Source organism: Ranitomeya imitator, chromosome 8, assembly GCF_032444005.1.
Source record: "Ranitomeya imitator isolate aRanImi1 chromosome 8, aRanImi1.pri, whole genome shotgun sequence".
Classification (NCBI taxonomy): Eukaryota; Metazoa; Chordata; class Amphibia; order Anura; family Dendrobatidae; genus Ranitomeya; species Ranitomeya imitator.
Genome location: NC_091289.1, coordinates 95,259,049 through 95,277,590, shown reverse-complemented (window position 1 = coordinate 95,277,590; position 18,542 = coordinate 95,259,049). Strand labels below are relative to the sequence as shown.

The 18,542-nt window shown below is 41.4% G+C and overlaps 1 protein-coding gene across 10 annotated transcripts in view; it reads right to left on the bottom strand.

Annotated features, from left to right (window-relative positions):
• RBFOX2 (RNA binding fox-1 homolog 2) overlaps window positions 1-18,542 on the bottom strand; it is a 314,329-nt gene that overhangs the window by 216,086 nt on the left and 79,701 nt on the right. For 5 of the 10 annotated variants that reach the window (XM_069737176.1, XM_069737178.1, XM_069737175.1 and 2 more), the window contains exons 3-4: window positions 13,538-13,678; window positions 13,351-13,404 (exon numbers count right to left, since the gene is read on the bottom strand). In XM_069737176.1, the coding sequence (XP_069593277.1) occupies window positions 13,351-13,404; window positions 13,538-13,678 (195 nt within the window). Of the gene's footprint in view, window positions 1-13,350; window positions 13,405-13,537; window positions 13,682-18,542 lie in introns of all 10 variants that reach the window. The other 5 variants (XM_069737174.1, XM_069737173.1, XM_069737177.1 and 2 more) reach the window with 1 other exon arrangement.

Genomic DNA, 18,542 nt, shown 5'->3' with positions numbered 1-18,542 from the left:
TTGCTCTTTTTTAAGTTCATAGTCTTGCAGAACCTTTTCCACCAAGACCTGGAGAAACTCACTGGTGTGATGAGCTTTGGTGTCTTTTACTGCCAATGTCTTGGTAACTATTTCACAAACAAATCGGACATTGATGGCAAAATAGTTCTCTCTGACGTGTGCAGGCATCCATTTTAAGAAAGCGTCCCTTGAGAGTTTTTTTAAGTTCTTCCTTTTGTTTAAAAGCTTCTTCGATTACTAATTTTCTAATACTCTCGCTCTCCAGAGAAACACCAAGCTTGCGGGCCATTTCCCCATTCAGACACAAAAGCTGGTTGTGAAAATAATGAAACAGGCACACTATCCTTTACAACAAGCTCTATGATCTTTTTTTTAAATGTATCTACTGTCATTGTCACAGTAACTTTGTCACTGCAGCCATAAGTTGCAAGATATTTTGTCAAAGTTCTCTGCTCTTTTGTTTGACTGAAGAGCTGGGCACTGGTTCATTGGTTTGGATGCAATCTTTCTTATCCACTGCTTTCAGTACTTATGGATGAAAGCGCTGTAAATGTCTCTTTAGATTAGAAGCTCTGGTAGGAGCATTTTTATCTTTGCCTGAATATGCACTGATCTTGGCTTCACAGCATTTGTTTTCGTCTGGATCATTTGTCATACACTGGCAGACAATGTTTTCTATCTTGAATGATGGTGAAATGTTCAAATACAGCTGATTTAATGTGACGCTTCTTTGACATTCTCAGGTTTTCAAACCTTTCTGTAACACACTTTGCACCTTTTTTGCAACCTTCCTCTCTTTTGAGTTTGAGGGACCTCACCGGGGAAATGTTTCCCTGGTACAACACCTGCACCTTCTGTTCCAGAAATACTGGGGCCCGCTCCTTCCCGACTACCAAATATTAAGGCCTTGATGACTTTCCTGGAACTAAGGTACGTACTGGTCTGGCCTGCACATTGTGACATCACATAAGGTTTGTGCATTGCTATCTGAACGATGTGCCCAGCCAGCTTCTTGTACCACACCTTGGCTTTACTCATTGAACTGTACAGCTGGACTATTTGATCAGAGATCAACTCCCCCATGTTCTTGCTGTACCCCAGTACACAGTCTGGTTTGGTGACTTGTGTAGAGGTACCATGTACAGCGGTGGAGTGCTGCCATTATTATGTATGGTGGTCAAGAAAAGGACTTCTCTAGTCCTTGTAAGATGCTCCATACAGTATGCCCCATATGCTGTTGCTGCGATTAAAATAAAAAAAATCACATACTCCCTTTCTTCGCTCAGGCCCCCGGCACTTGCAATAATCACCTTCCCCGTTCCACCGCTGCGCGCTGCTCTGTCTTCCATCCTCTGCAGTGACTGTTCATGTAGAGGGCGGCGCACAAACCAACTACGTCATTGCGCCCTCTGACCTAAACAGTCACAGCCAGAGGACGGAAGACAGAGCAGCGCGCTGCGGTGGAACGGGGAGAAGCGAATATAGCGCAGTGCTCACCCTCCCCCGATATACTCACCTGCTACCGGCGCGGTCCCTGGCAGCGTCTCACTGTCAGATAGTCTTCGTGAGCCGGCAGCATATTCCTATGTTCAGCGGTCACGTACTGCTCATTAACCTCTTTTACCCTCAAGGGTGGTTTGCACGTTAATGACCGGGCCAATTTTTACAATTCTGACCACTGTCCCATTATGAGGTTATAACTCTGGAACGCTTCAACGGATCCCGGTGATTCTGACATTGTTTTCTCGTGACATATTGTACTTCATGATATTGGTAAAATTTCTAGGAAATTACCTGCGTTTATTTGTGTAAAAAAAAGAAAAAAAAACATAGAAAAAGAAATTTGGCGAAAATTTTGCAATTTTCCAACTTTGTGATTTAATTGCATAAAAATTCAGAGATCTGTCACACAAAATACTTAAGTAACATTTCCCACATGTCTACTTTACATCAGCACAATTTTGGAACCAATTTTTTTTTTGTTTTGTTAGGGAGTTATAAGGGTTAAAAGTTGACCAGCAATTTCTCATTTTTACAACACCTTTTTTTTTTTTTTTTTTTTTTTTTTTTTTTTTTTTTTTAGGGACCACATCTCATTTGAAGTCATTTTGAGGGGTCTATTGATAGAAAATAACCAAGTGTGACACCATTCTAAAAACTGCACCCCTCAAGGTGCTCAAAACCACATTCAAGAAGTTTATTAACCCTTCTGGTGCTTCACAGGAATTTTTGGAATGTTTAAATAAAAATGAACATTTAACCTTTTTTTCACAAAAAATTTACTTCAGCTCCAATTTGTTTTATATTACCACTAGATGGTGGCCCAATTCTAGGTTCCACCGAAACATGCCGCTTGCATGGAGCGGTCACCGGAGCGTCGCGAGGAGCAGGAAAGGCGGCTGAAGGTGAGTATATAATGATTTTTTATTTTTTTTTTATTATTTTTAACATTAGATCGTTTTACTATTGATGCTGCATACACAGCATCAATAGTAAAACGTTGGTCACACAGGGTTAATAGCTGCGTAACCGGAGTGCATTACACCGCGCTCCGGTAACGCTGGTATTAACCCTGTGTGAGGGCTGACTGGAGGGGAGTATGGAGCGGGCACTGACTGCGGGGAGGGAAGAACAGCCATATTGCCGCCGGACTGTGGCCGTCGCCGATTGGTCATGGCAATGGTCGTGGGCGTTTTGCCACAACCAATCAGCAACTTGGATTTCCATGACAGACAGAGGCCGCGACCAATCAATATCTGTGACAGACAGAAAGATAGACGTGATCCTTAGACAATTATATAGTAGAAGGGTAACAGGAGAAAATGGACCCCAAAAGTTGTTGTACAATTTGTCCTGAGTACACTGATACCCTATATGTGGGGGTAAACCACTGTTTGGGCGCATGGGAGAGCTCGGAAGGCAAGGAGCGCCATTTGAGTTTTCAATGGAAAATTGACTGGAATTGAGATGGGATGCCATGTTGCGTTTGGAGAGCCACTGATGTGCCTAAACATTGAAACCCCCCACAAGTGACACCATTTTGAAAAAGTAGACCTCCTAAGGAACTCATCTAGATGTGTTGTGAGAGCTTTGAACCCCCAAGTGTTTCATTACAGTATATAACGCAGAGCCGAGAAAATAAAAATTCTCTTTTTTTTTCCCCCCCACAAAAATTTTTTAGCCCCCAGTTTTGTATTTTCCCAAGGGTAACAGGAGAAATTGGACCCCAAAAGTTGTTTCCAATGTGTCCTGAGTACGCCGATACCCCATATGTTGGGGTAAACCCGTTTGGGCGCACGGGAGAGCTCGGAAGGGAAGGAGCACTGTTTTACCTTTTCAACACACAATTGGCTGGAATTGAGATCGGACGCCATGTCACGTTTGGAGAGGCCCTCATGTGCCTAAACAGTGTAGACCCCCCAATTATAACTGAAACCCTAATCCAAACCTAATCCCAACGGTAACCCTAACCACACCCCTAACCCTGACACACCCCTAACCCTAATACCAACCCTATTCTCAACCGTAAATGTAATCCAAACCCCAACTTTAGCCCCAACCCTAACCTTAGCCCCAACCCTAACTGTAGCCCTTACCGTAGCCCCAACCCTAACCCTAACCACAGCCCTAACCTTAGCCCTAACCCTAGCCCTAACCCTAATGGGAAAATGGAAATAAATACATATTTAATTTTTTTATTTTTCCCTAACTAAGGGGGTGATGAAGGGGGGTTTGATTTACTTTTATAGCGGGTTTTCTGGCGGATTTTTTGATTGGAGGCCGTCACACTAAAAGACGCTTTTCATTGCAAAAAAATATTTTTTGCATTACCACTTTTTGAGAGCTATAATTTTTCCATATTTTGGTCCACAGAGTCATGTGAGGTCTTGTTTTATTGCGGGACGAGTTGACGTTTTTATTGGTAACATTTTCGGGCACGTGACATTTTTTGATCGCTTTTTATTCCGATTTTTTTAAGGCAGAATGACCAAAAACCAGCTATTCATGAATTTCATGTGACCGCGACGTCATCATAGGTCCTGCTCACACCAGCCCTGGGACGGGACCGCAACCTGCCGCTTGCAATGGAGCGGTCCCGGGAGCGTGGAGAGGAGCGAGAAAGGCGGCAGAGGGTGAGTATAGCAGGACTTCAAAGGGCTATAGGTGAGTATATGGTTTTTTTTTGTTTGTTTTTTTAAGTCTCTATACTACGTGGCTCTGTGCTGGGCAATATACTACGTAGCTCTGCTATATACTATGTGGCTGGGCAATATACCGTACTACGTGGGCTGTGCTATATACTACGTGGCCGGGCAATATACTACGTGGACATGCATATTCTAGAATACCCGAGGCGTTAGAATCGGGCCACCATCTAGTATAATAATAATAATATTTATATATATTATTATTATTTATTGTTATAGCGCCATTTATTCCATGGCGCTTTACATGTGAGGAGGGGTATACATAAAAACAAGTACAATAATCTTAAACAATACAAGTCATAACTGGTACAGGAGGAATGAGGACTCTGCCCGCGAAGGCTCACAATCTACACTGTCTCCAGCAATCTGCCCCACTGTATGTATATATGTATACTGTATATATATGTATATATGTATACTGTATATATATGTATATATGTATACTGTATATATATGTATATATGTATACTGTATATATATGTATATATGTATACTGTATATATATGTATATATGTATACTGTATATATATGTATATATGTATACTGTATATATATATATATATATATATATATATATATATATATATATATATATATATATATATATATATATTTATTTTTTTCTTAGATTGCACTCAGGCTACTATTATTGAATGATTGTGTTCATCTGCAACTTTTTTTTCACCTCTGATCGGACTGCGGAAAAAAAAATAATTGCAGCATGCTGCGACTGGCTGCATATATCAGACGTAACTCGTCAATGCAAGTCAATGGATGCGAGAAAAAAAAAATCTGCATGGCACATGGAGCATGCTTGTGCCGTGCGATTTATATGCACCCATCTCATAGGAAACCCGACATTTCATCAGCCGAGTACAGTAAATTCACAGCATGAACTTTCAGAATAGGATATATAGATACGATAGAAAGAGGTCATTGAGATATATAATTAGTGCAGTGCGCTTGTAGCTTACTCTGCTATCTTTTAAAAATATATTTAATTTGATAAATACATGTAGAGTCCCCCTTATTTTTCTTAACCAGCTGAAGGGAAGCCGACAGCTGAGGGTTGTTGCAAATAGTCTGGGAAGGGAGTAATAAACATGGAGCTTCCCAGGCTAATAATATCAGCTCACAGCTGTCTACTTAGCTTTTACTGGTTATTAAAAATAGGGGGGCCCCACTTCATTTTTTCAGGGTCCCCCCTTTATTTAATAACCAAAGGCTAAACTGACAGCTGGGCTGATAATAGCCCGGTAAGGGGCCATGGATGTTGTCCCCTCCAAGACTAATATCAGCTTGCAGCTGCCCCAGAAATGGCGCATCCATTAGATGCGCCAATTCTGGTACTTCACCTTAGCTCTTCCCACTTGCCCAGGTGCGTTGGCAAGTGGAGTAATAGTTCTGGGGTTAGCTTTTTTTTATGTCCACTATTATCAAGCCGAGGGGTTAGTAATGGATAGGAGTCTTTTAGACACTGCCATTACTAACCCTGTTAGTTTTTAAAATAAAATAAAAAACAGAGCAAAGTTCTTTACTTGAACAAAATACTCCTTGACCCTCTTTGTTTTTATTTTCATCTTTATAAATGGGTCAAAGTAATCCTCACTTGTCTGCAGATAATCCAAAAAAGATGATGTGCCACGACGAAGCCCAGCTATGTTACAACCGGATGGTGTGTTGAGTGGTGGCATAATGTGACCGCTCATCACACCGGCCAGAACAAACTGACAATAGTGCGACAAAGCTTCAGTCAGCGCAGCACTGACAGGTGTAAAGCATTGCAATACTAGTGCATTGCAATGCATTTTATTAACGATCAGAGTAAAAAAAAGTTAAAGTCCCATAGTGCAGAGGTGTCAAACTGCATTCCTCGAGGGCCGCAAACAGGTCATGTTTTCAGGATTTCCTTGTATTGCACAGGTGATAATTTAATCACCTGCACAGAATGATTCCAGCACCTTGTGCAATACAAGGAAATCCTGAAAACATGACCTGTTTGTGGCCCTCGAGGAATGCAGTTTGACACCTCTGCCATAGAGGGACCAAGTTAAAAAAAAAAAAAAAAAAAAAAGAAGAAGTGCACAATTTGCATCGCCACGTCATTAATAACCCAAACTATAAAACTGCCACACTTGTTAACCCCTTCATTAATCTCTAAAAAAAAAAAAAAAAAATATGGGCTTGTTTTCATTCTGTTTCTCCAAAAATCTGAATAGTAAGTGATCACAGAATATTAGACAGAAAATGGTACCAAAACAAAATCAACTCGTCCCACAAAAAAAAAAAAAAAACTTCACATGACTATCAGAGGAAATATAGAAAATTTTAGCTCTCAAAATATCTCAATGCAAGAACTTGTTTTTCAAGAAAAAGCTTTTAGTGTGTGACAGCCAGAAAAATCTGGTATTGCTGTAATCGCACCGGCCCAAAGAATAAAGTCGCCTAATCACTTATACTGCATGAGGCTAGTCGTAAAAAATAAGACGACCAATTCTTCATCTGCTGTTGATTTGTTCATTGTTCTGCTTCCCAAAGATCGCAGTAAGGCTTGGCTCACAGTTATCCTGCACTGAGTGCTTACACCAGGGTTTCCATGTAGATCTCTGAAATACGTGACTCACACACAACCCAAAGCGGAAGATGAGGCAGTATGAGTCACTGGACGCTGTCTGGCCTATGATCCGGTGGTGCATGTCATTTTAAGGGTGCATAAAAGAGCGTTCGGCCACAGTTTCATGCACCTCTGAAAAGGACACCGCTGAACAGAGACCAAACGGGGTCTAGAGCAACTCTGCTGCCTCATTACAGTGAATGGATCCCTCGGGTTTCATCTCAATCACGTCATTCAGAGATTTAGATGTCCAAGAAGTGTTGTTTCTCCTTGCAAAGAATACATGCTAGGCATGCCAAGATGAAGAGACTTAAAGCCGCAAGGCTTCTCTGGGAAATATGCAAATTGTCTCTTCAGAGAGGAAGAGGACTAGAACTCTAGTGCCACCTACTGGAAGTAGCAATCCAAAAAGTCAATGTTAACCCTTTAACAAGCCTTGTTACAAGACTTCGGATAAAAGCCAAACCAGAATCTCAATTTACAGACACTGTTTCGGGGTACTGCTCCTCGTCAGTGCAAAGTGGATATCTGATTTGACTGAGCGAGAGGCGTCTGATGGAAACTAAGGTACGTCCTCAAAGAGCACAGGATAAATGTGATCCCAAACGTTATGTAAAATGTTCCCAATAAAAGCTTCAACTCAATCCACAATAAAAAAGGAAATCCCCACTCAGGTCCGTCATCAGTCAGTGTAAATATAGAGTACTTCCAAGTTACTAGAAACACAAAGGCTCTGGAAAAGCACTATGGCTCCTCGACCCCCAAAAGAAATCCAGAGAAATCCAAATGCCCCCTCCCTTCTGACCCCCATAGTGAGCCTAAACCAAATTTAACATCCACGTTTGGAATCTCTGTAGTGATGAGGCGCCGCTTATTTTACAGGGTCCATGTCTGCAGAAGAATGAGCTGGACACCGTGAATGGGCACTGAATGGCAGACTTGTAATTTTCACTCAGCAATATCCACTATTGCTTGTTGAAAACGCACATTGTGTCAAAATTATCACTATCCCTTATAAATTCCTAGAGAAGTGTAATTTCCAAAATGGGGTCAGTAGAGAGGAGATTCTGCGAGGGGTCTGTATATGGAGTCTGCAAAGTATTAGATGATAATTTGTTCTCCAATAGTCAAGTAGCGATCCTTCCCTTCAGAGTCTCGCCGTATGGTTAAGAAGCAAGAACTAAATTTGTGGTAAAAATGTAATTATCCCCCCCCCCATATGCTATAAAAATCTGAGACACATTATGTCAACTTGTTCACTGCACCCTTAGAATGATTCAATGAGAGGTGTAGTGTGTAAAATGGGGTCACTTGTGAGGGGTTCTGATGTTCTGGAACCTCAGGGGCTCTGCCAATGTGACATGGCACCTTCAAACCATTCTAGCAAAATCTTAACTCCATTATGGAACTCCTTCCCTTCTGAACTTAGCACTGTGCCTCAAAAGTAGTTTTCAACCGCATATGTGGTATTGGCATACTCAGGAGAAACTGATCAGTACAATTTAATACATCTTTTCTCCTATTATCCCTTTTTAAAAGGAACCCGTAAACCCCATCCCCCCCCCTCCCCTCCAGGCTTTTGTAACTAAAAGAGCCACCTTGTGCAGCACTAATGCTGCATTCTGACAAGGTGGCTCTTGGTTCTGGGTGCTGTAGCCGCAGAAATCATCTTTTTTGAAATTTGTCCCTCATACCTTGAAATAGTCCTGGCGGCAGGTCTTTCCCCCCCTAATCCAGACGCACCACAGTCGTCACTCATGGCCTCTTGGGGCCGCCTCCTCAGTATTATCCAATTGTCCCGGCGCCTGCACAGTCATCTTATGCCTTGGGCATGCGCAGTTAGCACTGCCCGTCCACTGACATCACTTGATGTCTTGATTACTGCGCCTTTGTGGACGCGCGACCCGAGATCCCGCCCCGCAGTCTCTTCTGAATTATTCACACTGCAGGGCTGGGATTCTTGGGCATGCGCAGTATTTATCTTCGGCTCTCCCTCAGCCTTCCTCATACTGTGCAGCGTTATAGGAATCAGACAATATCTGACAATATCAGGCACTGGGACAATTGAATAATGCTGAGGCGGCGGCACCCGATGCCAAGAGGCCATGAGTGATGGCTGTGGTGCGTCTGGATTAGGGGGGAAGGACCTGCCCCCAGGACTATTTCAATGTATGAGGGACAAATTTGAAAAAAAGATTACTTCTGCGGTTACAGCAATAAAAATGGTAGAGGCCCACAGCCCGGCTTTAGAATAACAAAGCATTTCCTCAGTTTGAAAATTACGAAACAGCAGTTAACAGTAACAGTGGGAGGTCAATATAAGGTCAGGAAGACCAAGCAAAATTTCAGTGAGAGGCTAGTAGGATTGCTAGAGAGGTAAATCAGAACCTCTGCTTGACTGCAAAAGACCTTTAGAAAGATTTCACAGACTCTGAAAAGTAGAATAATGTACCAGAACTCTAGAGACACTTGCACAAAGGTGGCCTTCATGGAAGAGTCATCAGAAAAAAAACGTCTCCTGTGTCTTCACCATAAAATTCAAAGTATGCAAAAGAACATCTAAACAAGCCTGATGCATTGTGGACACAAGTCCTGTGGACCGATGAGGTTAAAACAGAACTCTTTAGCCACAATGATCAAATGGTATGTGTGTAGTGCTGTGGGGTGGGGAGGGTCACACAAGGTCTTCTCTGAAGGCTTGAATTCTCTTGTACACAGGTGGTGGATGGTTTTAAGTTTTAACACATTGCATGTATTACTTGTTGGCAATTAACCCAAAGCACCATTTCATTGTCAAAATGAATTCAGCTTAAATTTATGACTTAGAATCAGACTGATGGCACAAAAAAAAAAAAAAAGGAGGTGGGGTAGAAATGGATTAGAAGAGGCATATATAATGATCCCTTTCTGAAAAAAAAAAATTAAAATTTACCATGGAACTGTAAATGTTAATCTATAACCGAGAAGGATTTTCCGCTTCCTATGGACTGTTCAGAATACAAAATGTTATCAAAAAACAAACAAAAACATTAAAAAAAAAAACAAAATCACATTTTAATGTCAAAAGATTTCGCAAACAAAACTACTTTGATAAGAGGGAGTATAAGAATTTGAAATATTTGGTATTAAAGCAAGCCTAGTAAAGCTAATACAGAGTTGGTCTGTATTTTAGTGAAAAAGCTGAGAAGGTTAAATTATAAAAATTTGAACAAAAGTTGGCTACGGGCATCCTGGAATGGAAGACATAATTACCTGTACAGATGATTACTATAAAAGAACAAATATGTAACCACAAGTTAGCATACTTATGTTGCATTTATTGATAAAATAAACTTTGCCATATATTAAAAATTTACATCAGGCAGCTTGCTTGCGATATCTTTTGAAACTGTCCATTTGAAACCATAAATTCCAGATTCAGCAAAATAATCCTACCAAATCTACATAAGACTTGTTCAATTGACATATTGCATGCTTTTCTTTCTTGCTGTAGACTGGTTTTAGTTATTCCATAGCAGTTAATAGCAATTTTCCAAAGAAAATTCTGCCAACACTTGTTTTATTCTATTTAATAGTTAACAGCTGCTATACAAACAATAAGTACATACTTCTGATCTACACAGACAAACAAGTAAATTATACTAGTTTAGGAGATTACAAACTTTGATGTTCTCAGTCACTGAGCAGCTCTGATTGTGGAGGGTCATGTCTTATATAAAATGTTCTCTCCTAATATTATTATTATTATTATTATTATTATTATTATTATTATTATTATTATTATTATTATTATAATAATAATAATAATAATACAGGGTGTCCTTTACTAGCACATGGAGCTTCCCGGTATGCAGCAAATACCGCATATACCGTATTTTTCAGACTAAGATACACCGGACCATAAGACGCACCTAGGTTTTAGAGGAGGAAATTAGAAATAAAAACGGAGCAAAAAATGTGGTGAATTCTGTACTTCATATCCCCTATCCTGGTATATATAGCCCCCTCATCCCTATCCTGGCATGCATGTCCCCCCATCCCGGTGTGCATAGGCCCCCTCATCCTTATCCTGGAATGCATGGGCCCCCCCTCATCCCTAGTATGGTATGCAGGGCCCCATCTTAATCCTGGTATCCATGGCCCATTCTTATCCTGTATGATTGGCCCCTCCTTATCCTTGTATGCATGGCCACATCATAAAAACAAACAAACAAAAAACCACAAACACATTACATTTACCTTTTTACCTTTGTTCTCCCTCGCGGCGTCTTGTTCTGGTGCCAGCAGCTGCTTTATGCTGGAAAGTAGGGCATGGAATGGACATAATGCGCTGCTTACAAGCAGAGCACAGCTGCCTGAATACTCACTGGTCTCTACGCCGGGACTATGTGCATGGAGGGCAGTGAGTATTCATTGCTCGATCTTCACTAGGGCTCACAGTGTCAACCATGGACTTCCTGCAACTGCTGGTGGTCACGTGTGCCCGCTACATAAGAGAAATGAATATTCACTGCATTCCACGCCCATGGGAGTGGAGGTGAATATTCATTTCTTTTAATTAGCAAGCACATGTGACCGCCGGCAGCTGCAGGAAGCCAGCAGCTGACACCGTGCGCTCTACTAAAGTTCGAACAATGCAAACTCACTGCAGTCCTGGTGTAGAGAGCCGCGAGTATTCTGGCAGCTGTGCTCTGCTTGTAAGCAGCGCATGACATTCATGCCGTGCGCTGCTTAGAAGAAAAGCAGCTGCTGGCATCGGAACAAGACGCTGAGGGGGAGCGCAGAAAGAGAAGTGTAATTTATTTTTATTTTTTTCATTTAGGTTTTTCTGATGTGGCCATGAATACCAGGATGCTATTAAAGAGAAATATTCATTGCCCTCCACACCCATGGGCGTGGAACGCAGTGAATATTAATTTCCTTTTAGCAATGGGCACAGGCTTTAGCCGCAGCAGCCGGCTCCTATACATCTGGACTATAGGACGCACCTCCCCAACCCCCCCCCCCCCCCCCCAATTTGTGGAGGAAAAGTGTGCGTGTTTTATAGTCTGAAAAATACGGTAGGCTTTTTACCATGCTAACAAGGTGGTCATTAGAAGACATTTAAAATGGGTTTTCCAGTTAAATTTTGTTATGCTGTATACTTGTTTGGGTATATTAATTTCCTCCTCATTGCAACTGCTGTATAGTGTGCATGACCACTGCAGACAATTACTGTGCTCAGCAGACTGGAGGCAATGAACGCTGCGCCTAACAAAGTCTGAAGGCAGCATGGTTAGAGCAATGATGGCCGATTATAGCCAATTTTGTAATTTGTAAACTCCACAGAATAAAAGGGTTAAAATCAGACTATCCCCTATAATAAAAAAAAGCTTTTTTTTTTTAAATATAATATGTATTCTTATAATCTTATATTTTTGATTTTCTTAAATGTAGAAAAACAATCCACCTACAACACTGAACCTGATGAAGCAGCAGATGAGAAGGTAATCATTAGGGCAGCACAGGGTAGGAGGATGTGAGGAGTTTTAGGCTGTGTGCACAAGTTGCGTTTTTTTCGCGTTTTTTCCCGATAAAAACGTTATAAAACTGCAAAAAAACACGCATACAATAAGCATCCCATCATTTAAAATGAATTCCGCATGTTTTGTGCACATGGTGCGTGTTTTTTTCCGCGAAAAAAAAAACCGCATTGCGGTAAAAACAGCAGCATGTTCATTAATTTTGCAGTTTTTTTGCGGATTTCCCACTACAAAATGCATTGGGAAGTGTCTGGGAAAAAAACGCAGCAAAAACGCGTAAAAACCGCGGTAAAATCTCGGCAAAAACGCATGCGGGTTTTTTTTGCGGATTTCTTGCAGAAAATGTCCGTTTTTTCTCAGGAATTTTCTGCGAGAAATCCTGAACGTGTGCACATAGCCTTAAGGTATTTTCTAAAAGATCCCTTATAAAAAAATAACGCCCATTATACTTTGCTGTGACATATGCAAGATCAGGTGAAAAGCTTGTGCATAAATTATAGTAAAGGCAGATGTTATTCTGCCTGTGCAACGCTGCACAATATGGAGCCGATTATACTGCCACGTATTAGATATTTTCTCCGGCCACAATTCTAACAGGAAAGGGAATAACAGGCTGAACTTAAATGTATTAAACTGAACCAGATGTGGAAAGATCTAGATTAAGTTACACGTGTTTAAACAGATGTAGCTTTCAGAATATTCAGCATTTTTCTTTACTTTATTATTGTGCCTGCAGTTCTTCATATAAATTGTTAAAGAAAAATTAGGGTAACAAACTGGAATATTGGTTTTGGGGAAATAGCTGATAAATGCATTTATTTTTAATGCTTTTTGTATTTTCAAATATTTTAATCCTTAAGTGGGCTTTAGGAAGAACAAAAAATATATATATAATTTCAAATATTTCCCTTTAAACTGAAATCTTTGGGAATATATTTATCGCAAGTTACATTTTGTATAGATGTTATGAAGCTTATATCAAAGTTAAAAAATAGCTTTTACTTACCTTTGAGCCTCTTTCATTAAAAATTATTTCTACATCAAGAATTTTTCCAAATTGCTGCAGAAAAAAATAAATTCACTTAAAAACATTACAATTTTAAGTAAAGGATTTACAATTTATTTATTTGCCAGTAGCATGCAATGGTTCTCAATCTATAACCTGATTAAGCAGAATTATACGGATTACTTACTCCAAACATTTGCCGTAGATCAGGGTCCCGAAATCGAAATGGTATGTTGGAGACATGAAGTCGCTTCGGCGTTGCTTTTGTTTCAGCGATCTCATTGTTTTGCGTTTGCAGCTGTTGCCCTTCTGGCTGAGCTCCATCTGTCTGCTAGCATGAAATTAAAAATGGTGGACACCAAGAGATAAGCCACTTGCAAACAATCACACTTTCCATTGAAGACACAGCATTCAAGATTCTGCAGTTTGCAAGGGTTACATTGACAGAAAAATGCATAAGAACATCTTGGCAAAAATTGTATATCCAAGTTTATATTGCTTGTGCTGTTCAATCATCTCGTAACATGAATGCAAGAATAGAAGTGAAAGGATGGAAATAAGATTGCATCAAGCCCCTCAGGATTGAGACCCTCCTTATCAAAAAGTGATCAAAAGTGTTTTATAGTCTAATAACATATCCTAGCAATGGTAATGGCCTCAGTGTTACATATCTGTTACATTTTTAACACTTTTCCAGTGATTCAAGCGTTATAGGGAAGCCCATTGGGAGAGAGCCATTTGTAAAGCATGCAGTATTTTATACAGCCAGATGTTAAATAAAAAGGCAGCCACACTGAGGTGATGTTTTTACCCATTCATACTTTCGCTATTCTGTACAAGAGGTTTTAAGAGCTCAAAAAATGGTCTTGTTTGATTACTGCCCTTTAGGACACGCAGGATCTCATTTTTATGTAACTCTCTGAGGGGCACATTTGGCAGGAAAAACAAGGAAATTTGTATTTCACATTTTTTAGGCCATTAAACAATTGTTACATAATGAAAATGTAAATTTTTTACTTATTATTTATTTACTTAGAACAATAGTAGATCTAGGTAAATTCAGGAGTTGGAATGCGAGGCTGAAATTGGCAAACCCCAGCGGGTCGTACCAACCACCAGACATTGATGATGATGACATGATGGCTGCAATGGGAAGACGTGGTAATTAATTGTGCCTTCTCTATGGGGAGTCTGAAAGTCGGATTCTTGCTCCTGCGCAATGTCACTGCAGCTGCTCATTATTCAATGACGGTTTAAAATATCATTGCAGAGTTATATGTGGACCAGCCAAATGTTTTAAGTCATTGGATGGTTGGCCAGCAATTAATCACCCAAAAAGGAAGGTGTGGGGAAAGGGGAAATTCAGGCTCATTTTTTTGGGGGGGGGAAATCCAAATCCTTCAGGATTTATGGCATATGAGGTTTTGATGTTTTCATGACGTTTAAAATGTTCAAGTAAAAAGCAAGTTTCCAGATAGCGATTGAAATATATATTTCAATCTCTAAGTATATTACATCTCAATCTGTGCATCTCTCTATTTTGCTACTAGACACAAATAATCTCCAGAGAGTGAATCTGCGTGTCAATCCATTTCTAAGCAGTACAGCCTGGGAAGGTGCATTACACACACATTGCTCCAGACAACCTCGGTGCAGGCACGCTCACTTTGTCCTCCCTTGTGCACATGCCTGCCCGCATCTCTCTCATGGAGGCCATGTAACATGGTCACCTGAACACTGCGGACCTCAGCGCTGGCATCGTAGGTACAGTGCTAGCTCATATGTCAAGTGTGCAGTGGTTTTGTTTTATGATGTCATTACAGCCATTAAGGAGAGGTTATCTAGTACCGGACACCCCTTAAAAGGAATTTTAAGAAATTAATCTACTATATAAAGCTGAATGTGTGTATGTGCGTGCGTGTGCGTGCGCGCGCGTGCGTGTGTGTATATGTGTGTATGTCCGGGATTGGCATCTGCACCGTTGCAGCTACAGCCACAAAATTTTGCACAGTCACACGTCTGGACCCTGAGAGCATCATAGGCTATGTTGTGAGGCGAAATTTTAACTCAACGCTTTCCAATTCACCAAACAATTTTGCCCCTATCTACATAATGGGGAAAAGTGAAAGGAAAAGTGTTGGAGGCAAATTGACAGCTGCCAGATGTGAACAAGGGGGGACTTAAAGAATGAGAGCGATGGCGCAAAAGCATTAAGCTACTTACTGGTAGCGGCATTTTTCGGAGGCCCATGACAGCACTACGAGAGAGAGGATCCGCCCTTAAGGAACAGGAAACCTACAGATACAAAAGGGCGGCACCTCTCCCATGCATCAGTTGTATTTCAGAGCCTGAGAGGACTACCGCGGTTAGTGGCACACAAGTATACATTATATACATTTGGAAACAAAAAATAATCTACTATACTGTAACCAGACACCATATGTGAGATTTACATACTACGGTTATGTTTGCTAATGACAGGTGTTATGAAGGCAATCCAGAAACACAGTGTGCATAGCGATCAGAGCGCACACAGTGATCTGACAAATACCCAAAAATACAAGAACGAGCTCTGAGACGTGGAAACTCTGTAGACTGCACACCTGATCCTATCCTAAACACAACTAAAAGCGGCTGTGGATTGCGCCTAACAACTACCTAGGCAACTCGGCACAGCCTAAGAAACTAGCTAGCCTGAAGATAGAAAAATAGGCCTGACTTGCCCCAGAGAAATTCCCCAAAGGAAAAGGCAGCCCCCCACATATAATGACTGTGAGTAAGATGAAAAGACAAAACGTAGGGATGAAATAGATTCAGCAAAGTGGGGCCCGATATTCTAGGACAGAGCGAGGACAGTAAAGCGAACTTTGAAGTCTACAAAAAACCCTAAAGCAAAACCACGCAAAGGGGGCAAAAAAAAAACCCCACCATGCCGAACTAACGGCTATACAGAGCAGCAGGTCACAGGAACAATCAGGAGAAGCTCAGATCCAACACTGAAACATTGACAAGGAGCAAGGATAGCAGCATCAGGCGGAGTTAAGTAATGAAGCAGTTAACGAGCTCACCAGAACACCTGAGGGAGGAAGCTCAGAAGCTGCAGTACCACTTGTGACCACAGGAGTGAATTCAGCCACAGAATTCACAACATACTACACTATTTACATATCAGGAAGTGCTACCCCCACGTGAATAGGGAGGGAACTAAGGGTGCTGTCATGGGCCTCCGAAAAATGCCGCTACCAGTAAGTAGCATAATGCTTTATTCGGACTCCCATGACAGCACTACGAGAGATTTACAGAGATGTAAGCTACCTTAAGGAGGGACTATAGTCTGTAGCACCCTTAACCCAAAGGAGAGATCAGAGGAGGACCCCAAATCCAACCGATAGTGTTTAAAGAAAGTGGAAGGAGATGACCAAGTGGCCGCCTTACATATTTGCTCCACTGACACTCCAGATCTCTCTGCCCAGGATGACGCCATGGCCCGGGTGGAATGTGCCTTTAGATTCTGCGGAGCTGGCCCCCCACCTGCTGTGTAAGCTAGAGATATAGTTTCCCTAATCCATTTGGCTAGTGAATATTTTGACACTCAATCCTTTCCTTGGACCTTGGAAGGAAAGAAACAGTGCTCCATCTTTCTTCCAATTATCAGTAGCTGAGATATACTGAAGGAGAGATCTCCTAACGTCTAACGTATGAAGCTCCTGCTCTTTAGGATTAGAGGGATTAGGAATAAAGGATGGCAAAACTATCTCCTGTGATCTATGGAAACGTGACGCTACCTTCGGCAGATATGCCGGGTTTGGTCTAAGGACTACTCTGTCTGATAAGATTTCTGTGTATGGAGGAGCTCTGGAAAGCGCCTGGATATCCCCTATCCTGCGAGCTGAGGTTATGGCAATCAAGAAGGCTGTCTTAAGTGTCAACATTTTGATCGAGGCCTCTTGCAGAGGTTCAAAGGGGGGGTTTTGTTAGAGAGGACAGAACTAAATTTAAATCCCATGGAACTGTTCTATCCTTATATACCGGTCTAGATCTACTAACTGCCTTCATAAACCTCACTATCCAATAATTGTTAGCTATATTGCATGAAAACAGGGCACCCAGAGCTGAGACCTGTACTCTAAGGGTACTAGTAGAGAGTTTTAACTCGAAACCCCTCTGTAGGAACTCTAAGATTTGTTGTATTGGTACCCCGTCTCGGATGTCAAATCTTGAACAAGACAAGAACTTCCTCCAAGTTCTAGAGTAGATTTTTGTAGTTATTTGCTTTCTACTCTTTAGGAGCGTCTCGACTAAATTTGGAGAGAAGCCTTTCCCCACTAATAGTGACCGTTCAAACTCCACACCGTTAAATGGAGCGCTGCCACTTGTGGATGGGAGATCGGTCCCTGAGAAAGCAGGTTCGGGATCTCTGGTAGTACCCAGGGAACAGATACAGACATTGTCTTGAGCCAGGCAAACCAGATTCTTCTGGGCCAAAAGGGGGCGATAAGGATGACTTTCGCTCGATCCTCCCTGATTTTCCTCACCACTAGAGGTATCAGGTTCAGTGGTGGGAAAGCATAGGCCAGTGGAAAATCCCATTTTATCAGAAACGCGTCCACCGCCAAGGGATTCTCCCTGGGATTTAGCGAGCAAAAAAAGTTTTACTTTTCTGTTTCTGGTGGCGAACAGGTCTACCACTGGTTGACCCCATCTGCAGACGATCAGATTGAAAATGTCTTTGTTGAGAGACCACTCTCCTTGTCTTAACATGTTTCGGCTGAGGAAATCTGCTGCCACATTTTCCTTTCCTTTGATGTGGAGAGCCGTCAAAGATAGAAAATTGAGCTCTGCCACCTGGAACAATCGATCCGTGATTTGCATCAATGTCTCGGAACGAGTTCCCCCTTGCCGGTTTATGTAAGCGACTGCAACTCTGTTGTCCGACAGAATTCTGACGTGCTGGCCCTGCAGATACAGTGGGGCAAAAAAGTATTTAGTCAGTCAGCAATAGTGCAAGTTCCACCACTTAAAAAGATGAGAGGCGTCTGTAATTTACATCATAGGTAGACCTCAACTATGGGAGGCAAACTGAGAAAAAAAAAATCCAGAAAATCACATTGTCTGTTTTTTTTATCATTTTATTTGCATATTATGGTGGAAAATAAGTATTTGGTCAGAAACAAACAATCAAGATTTCTGGC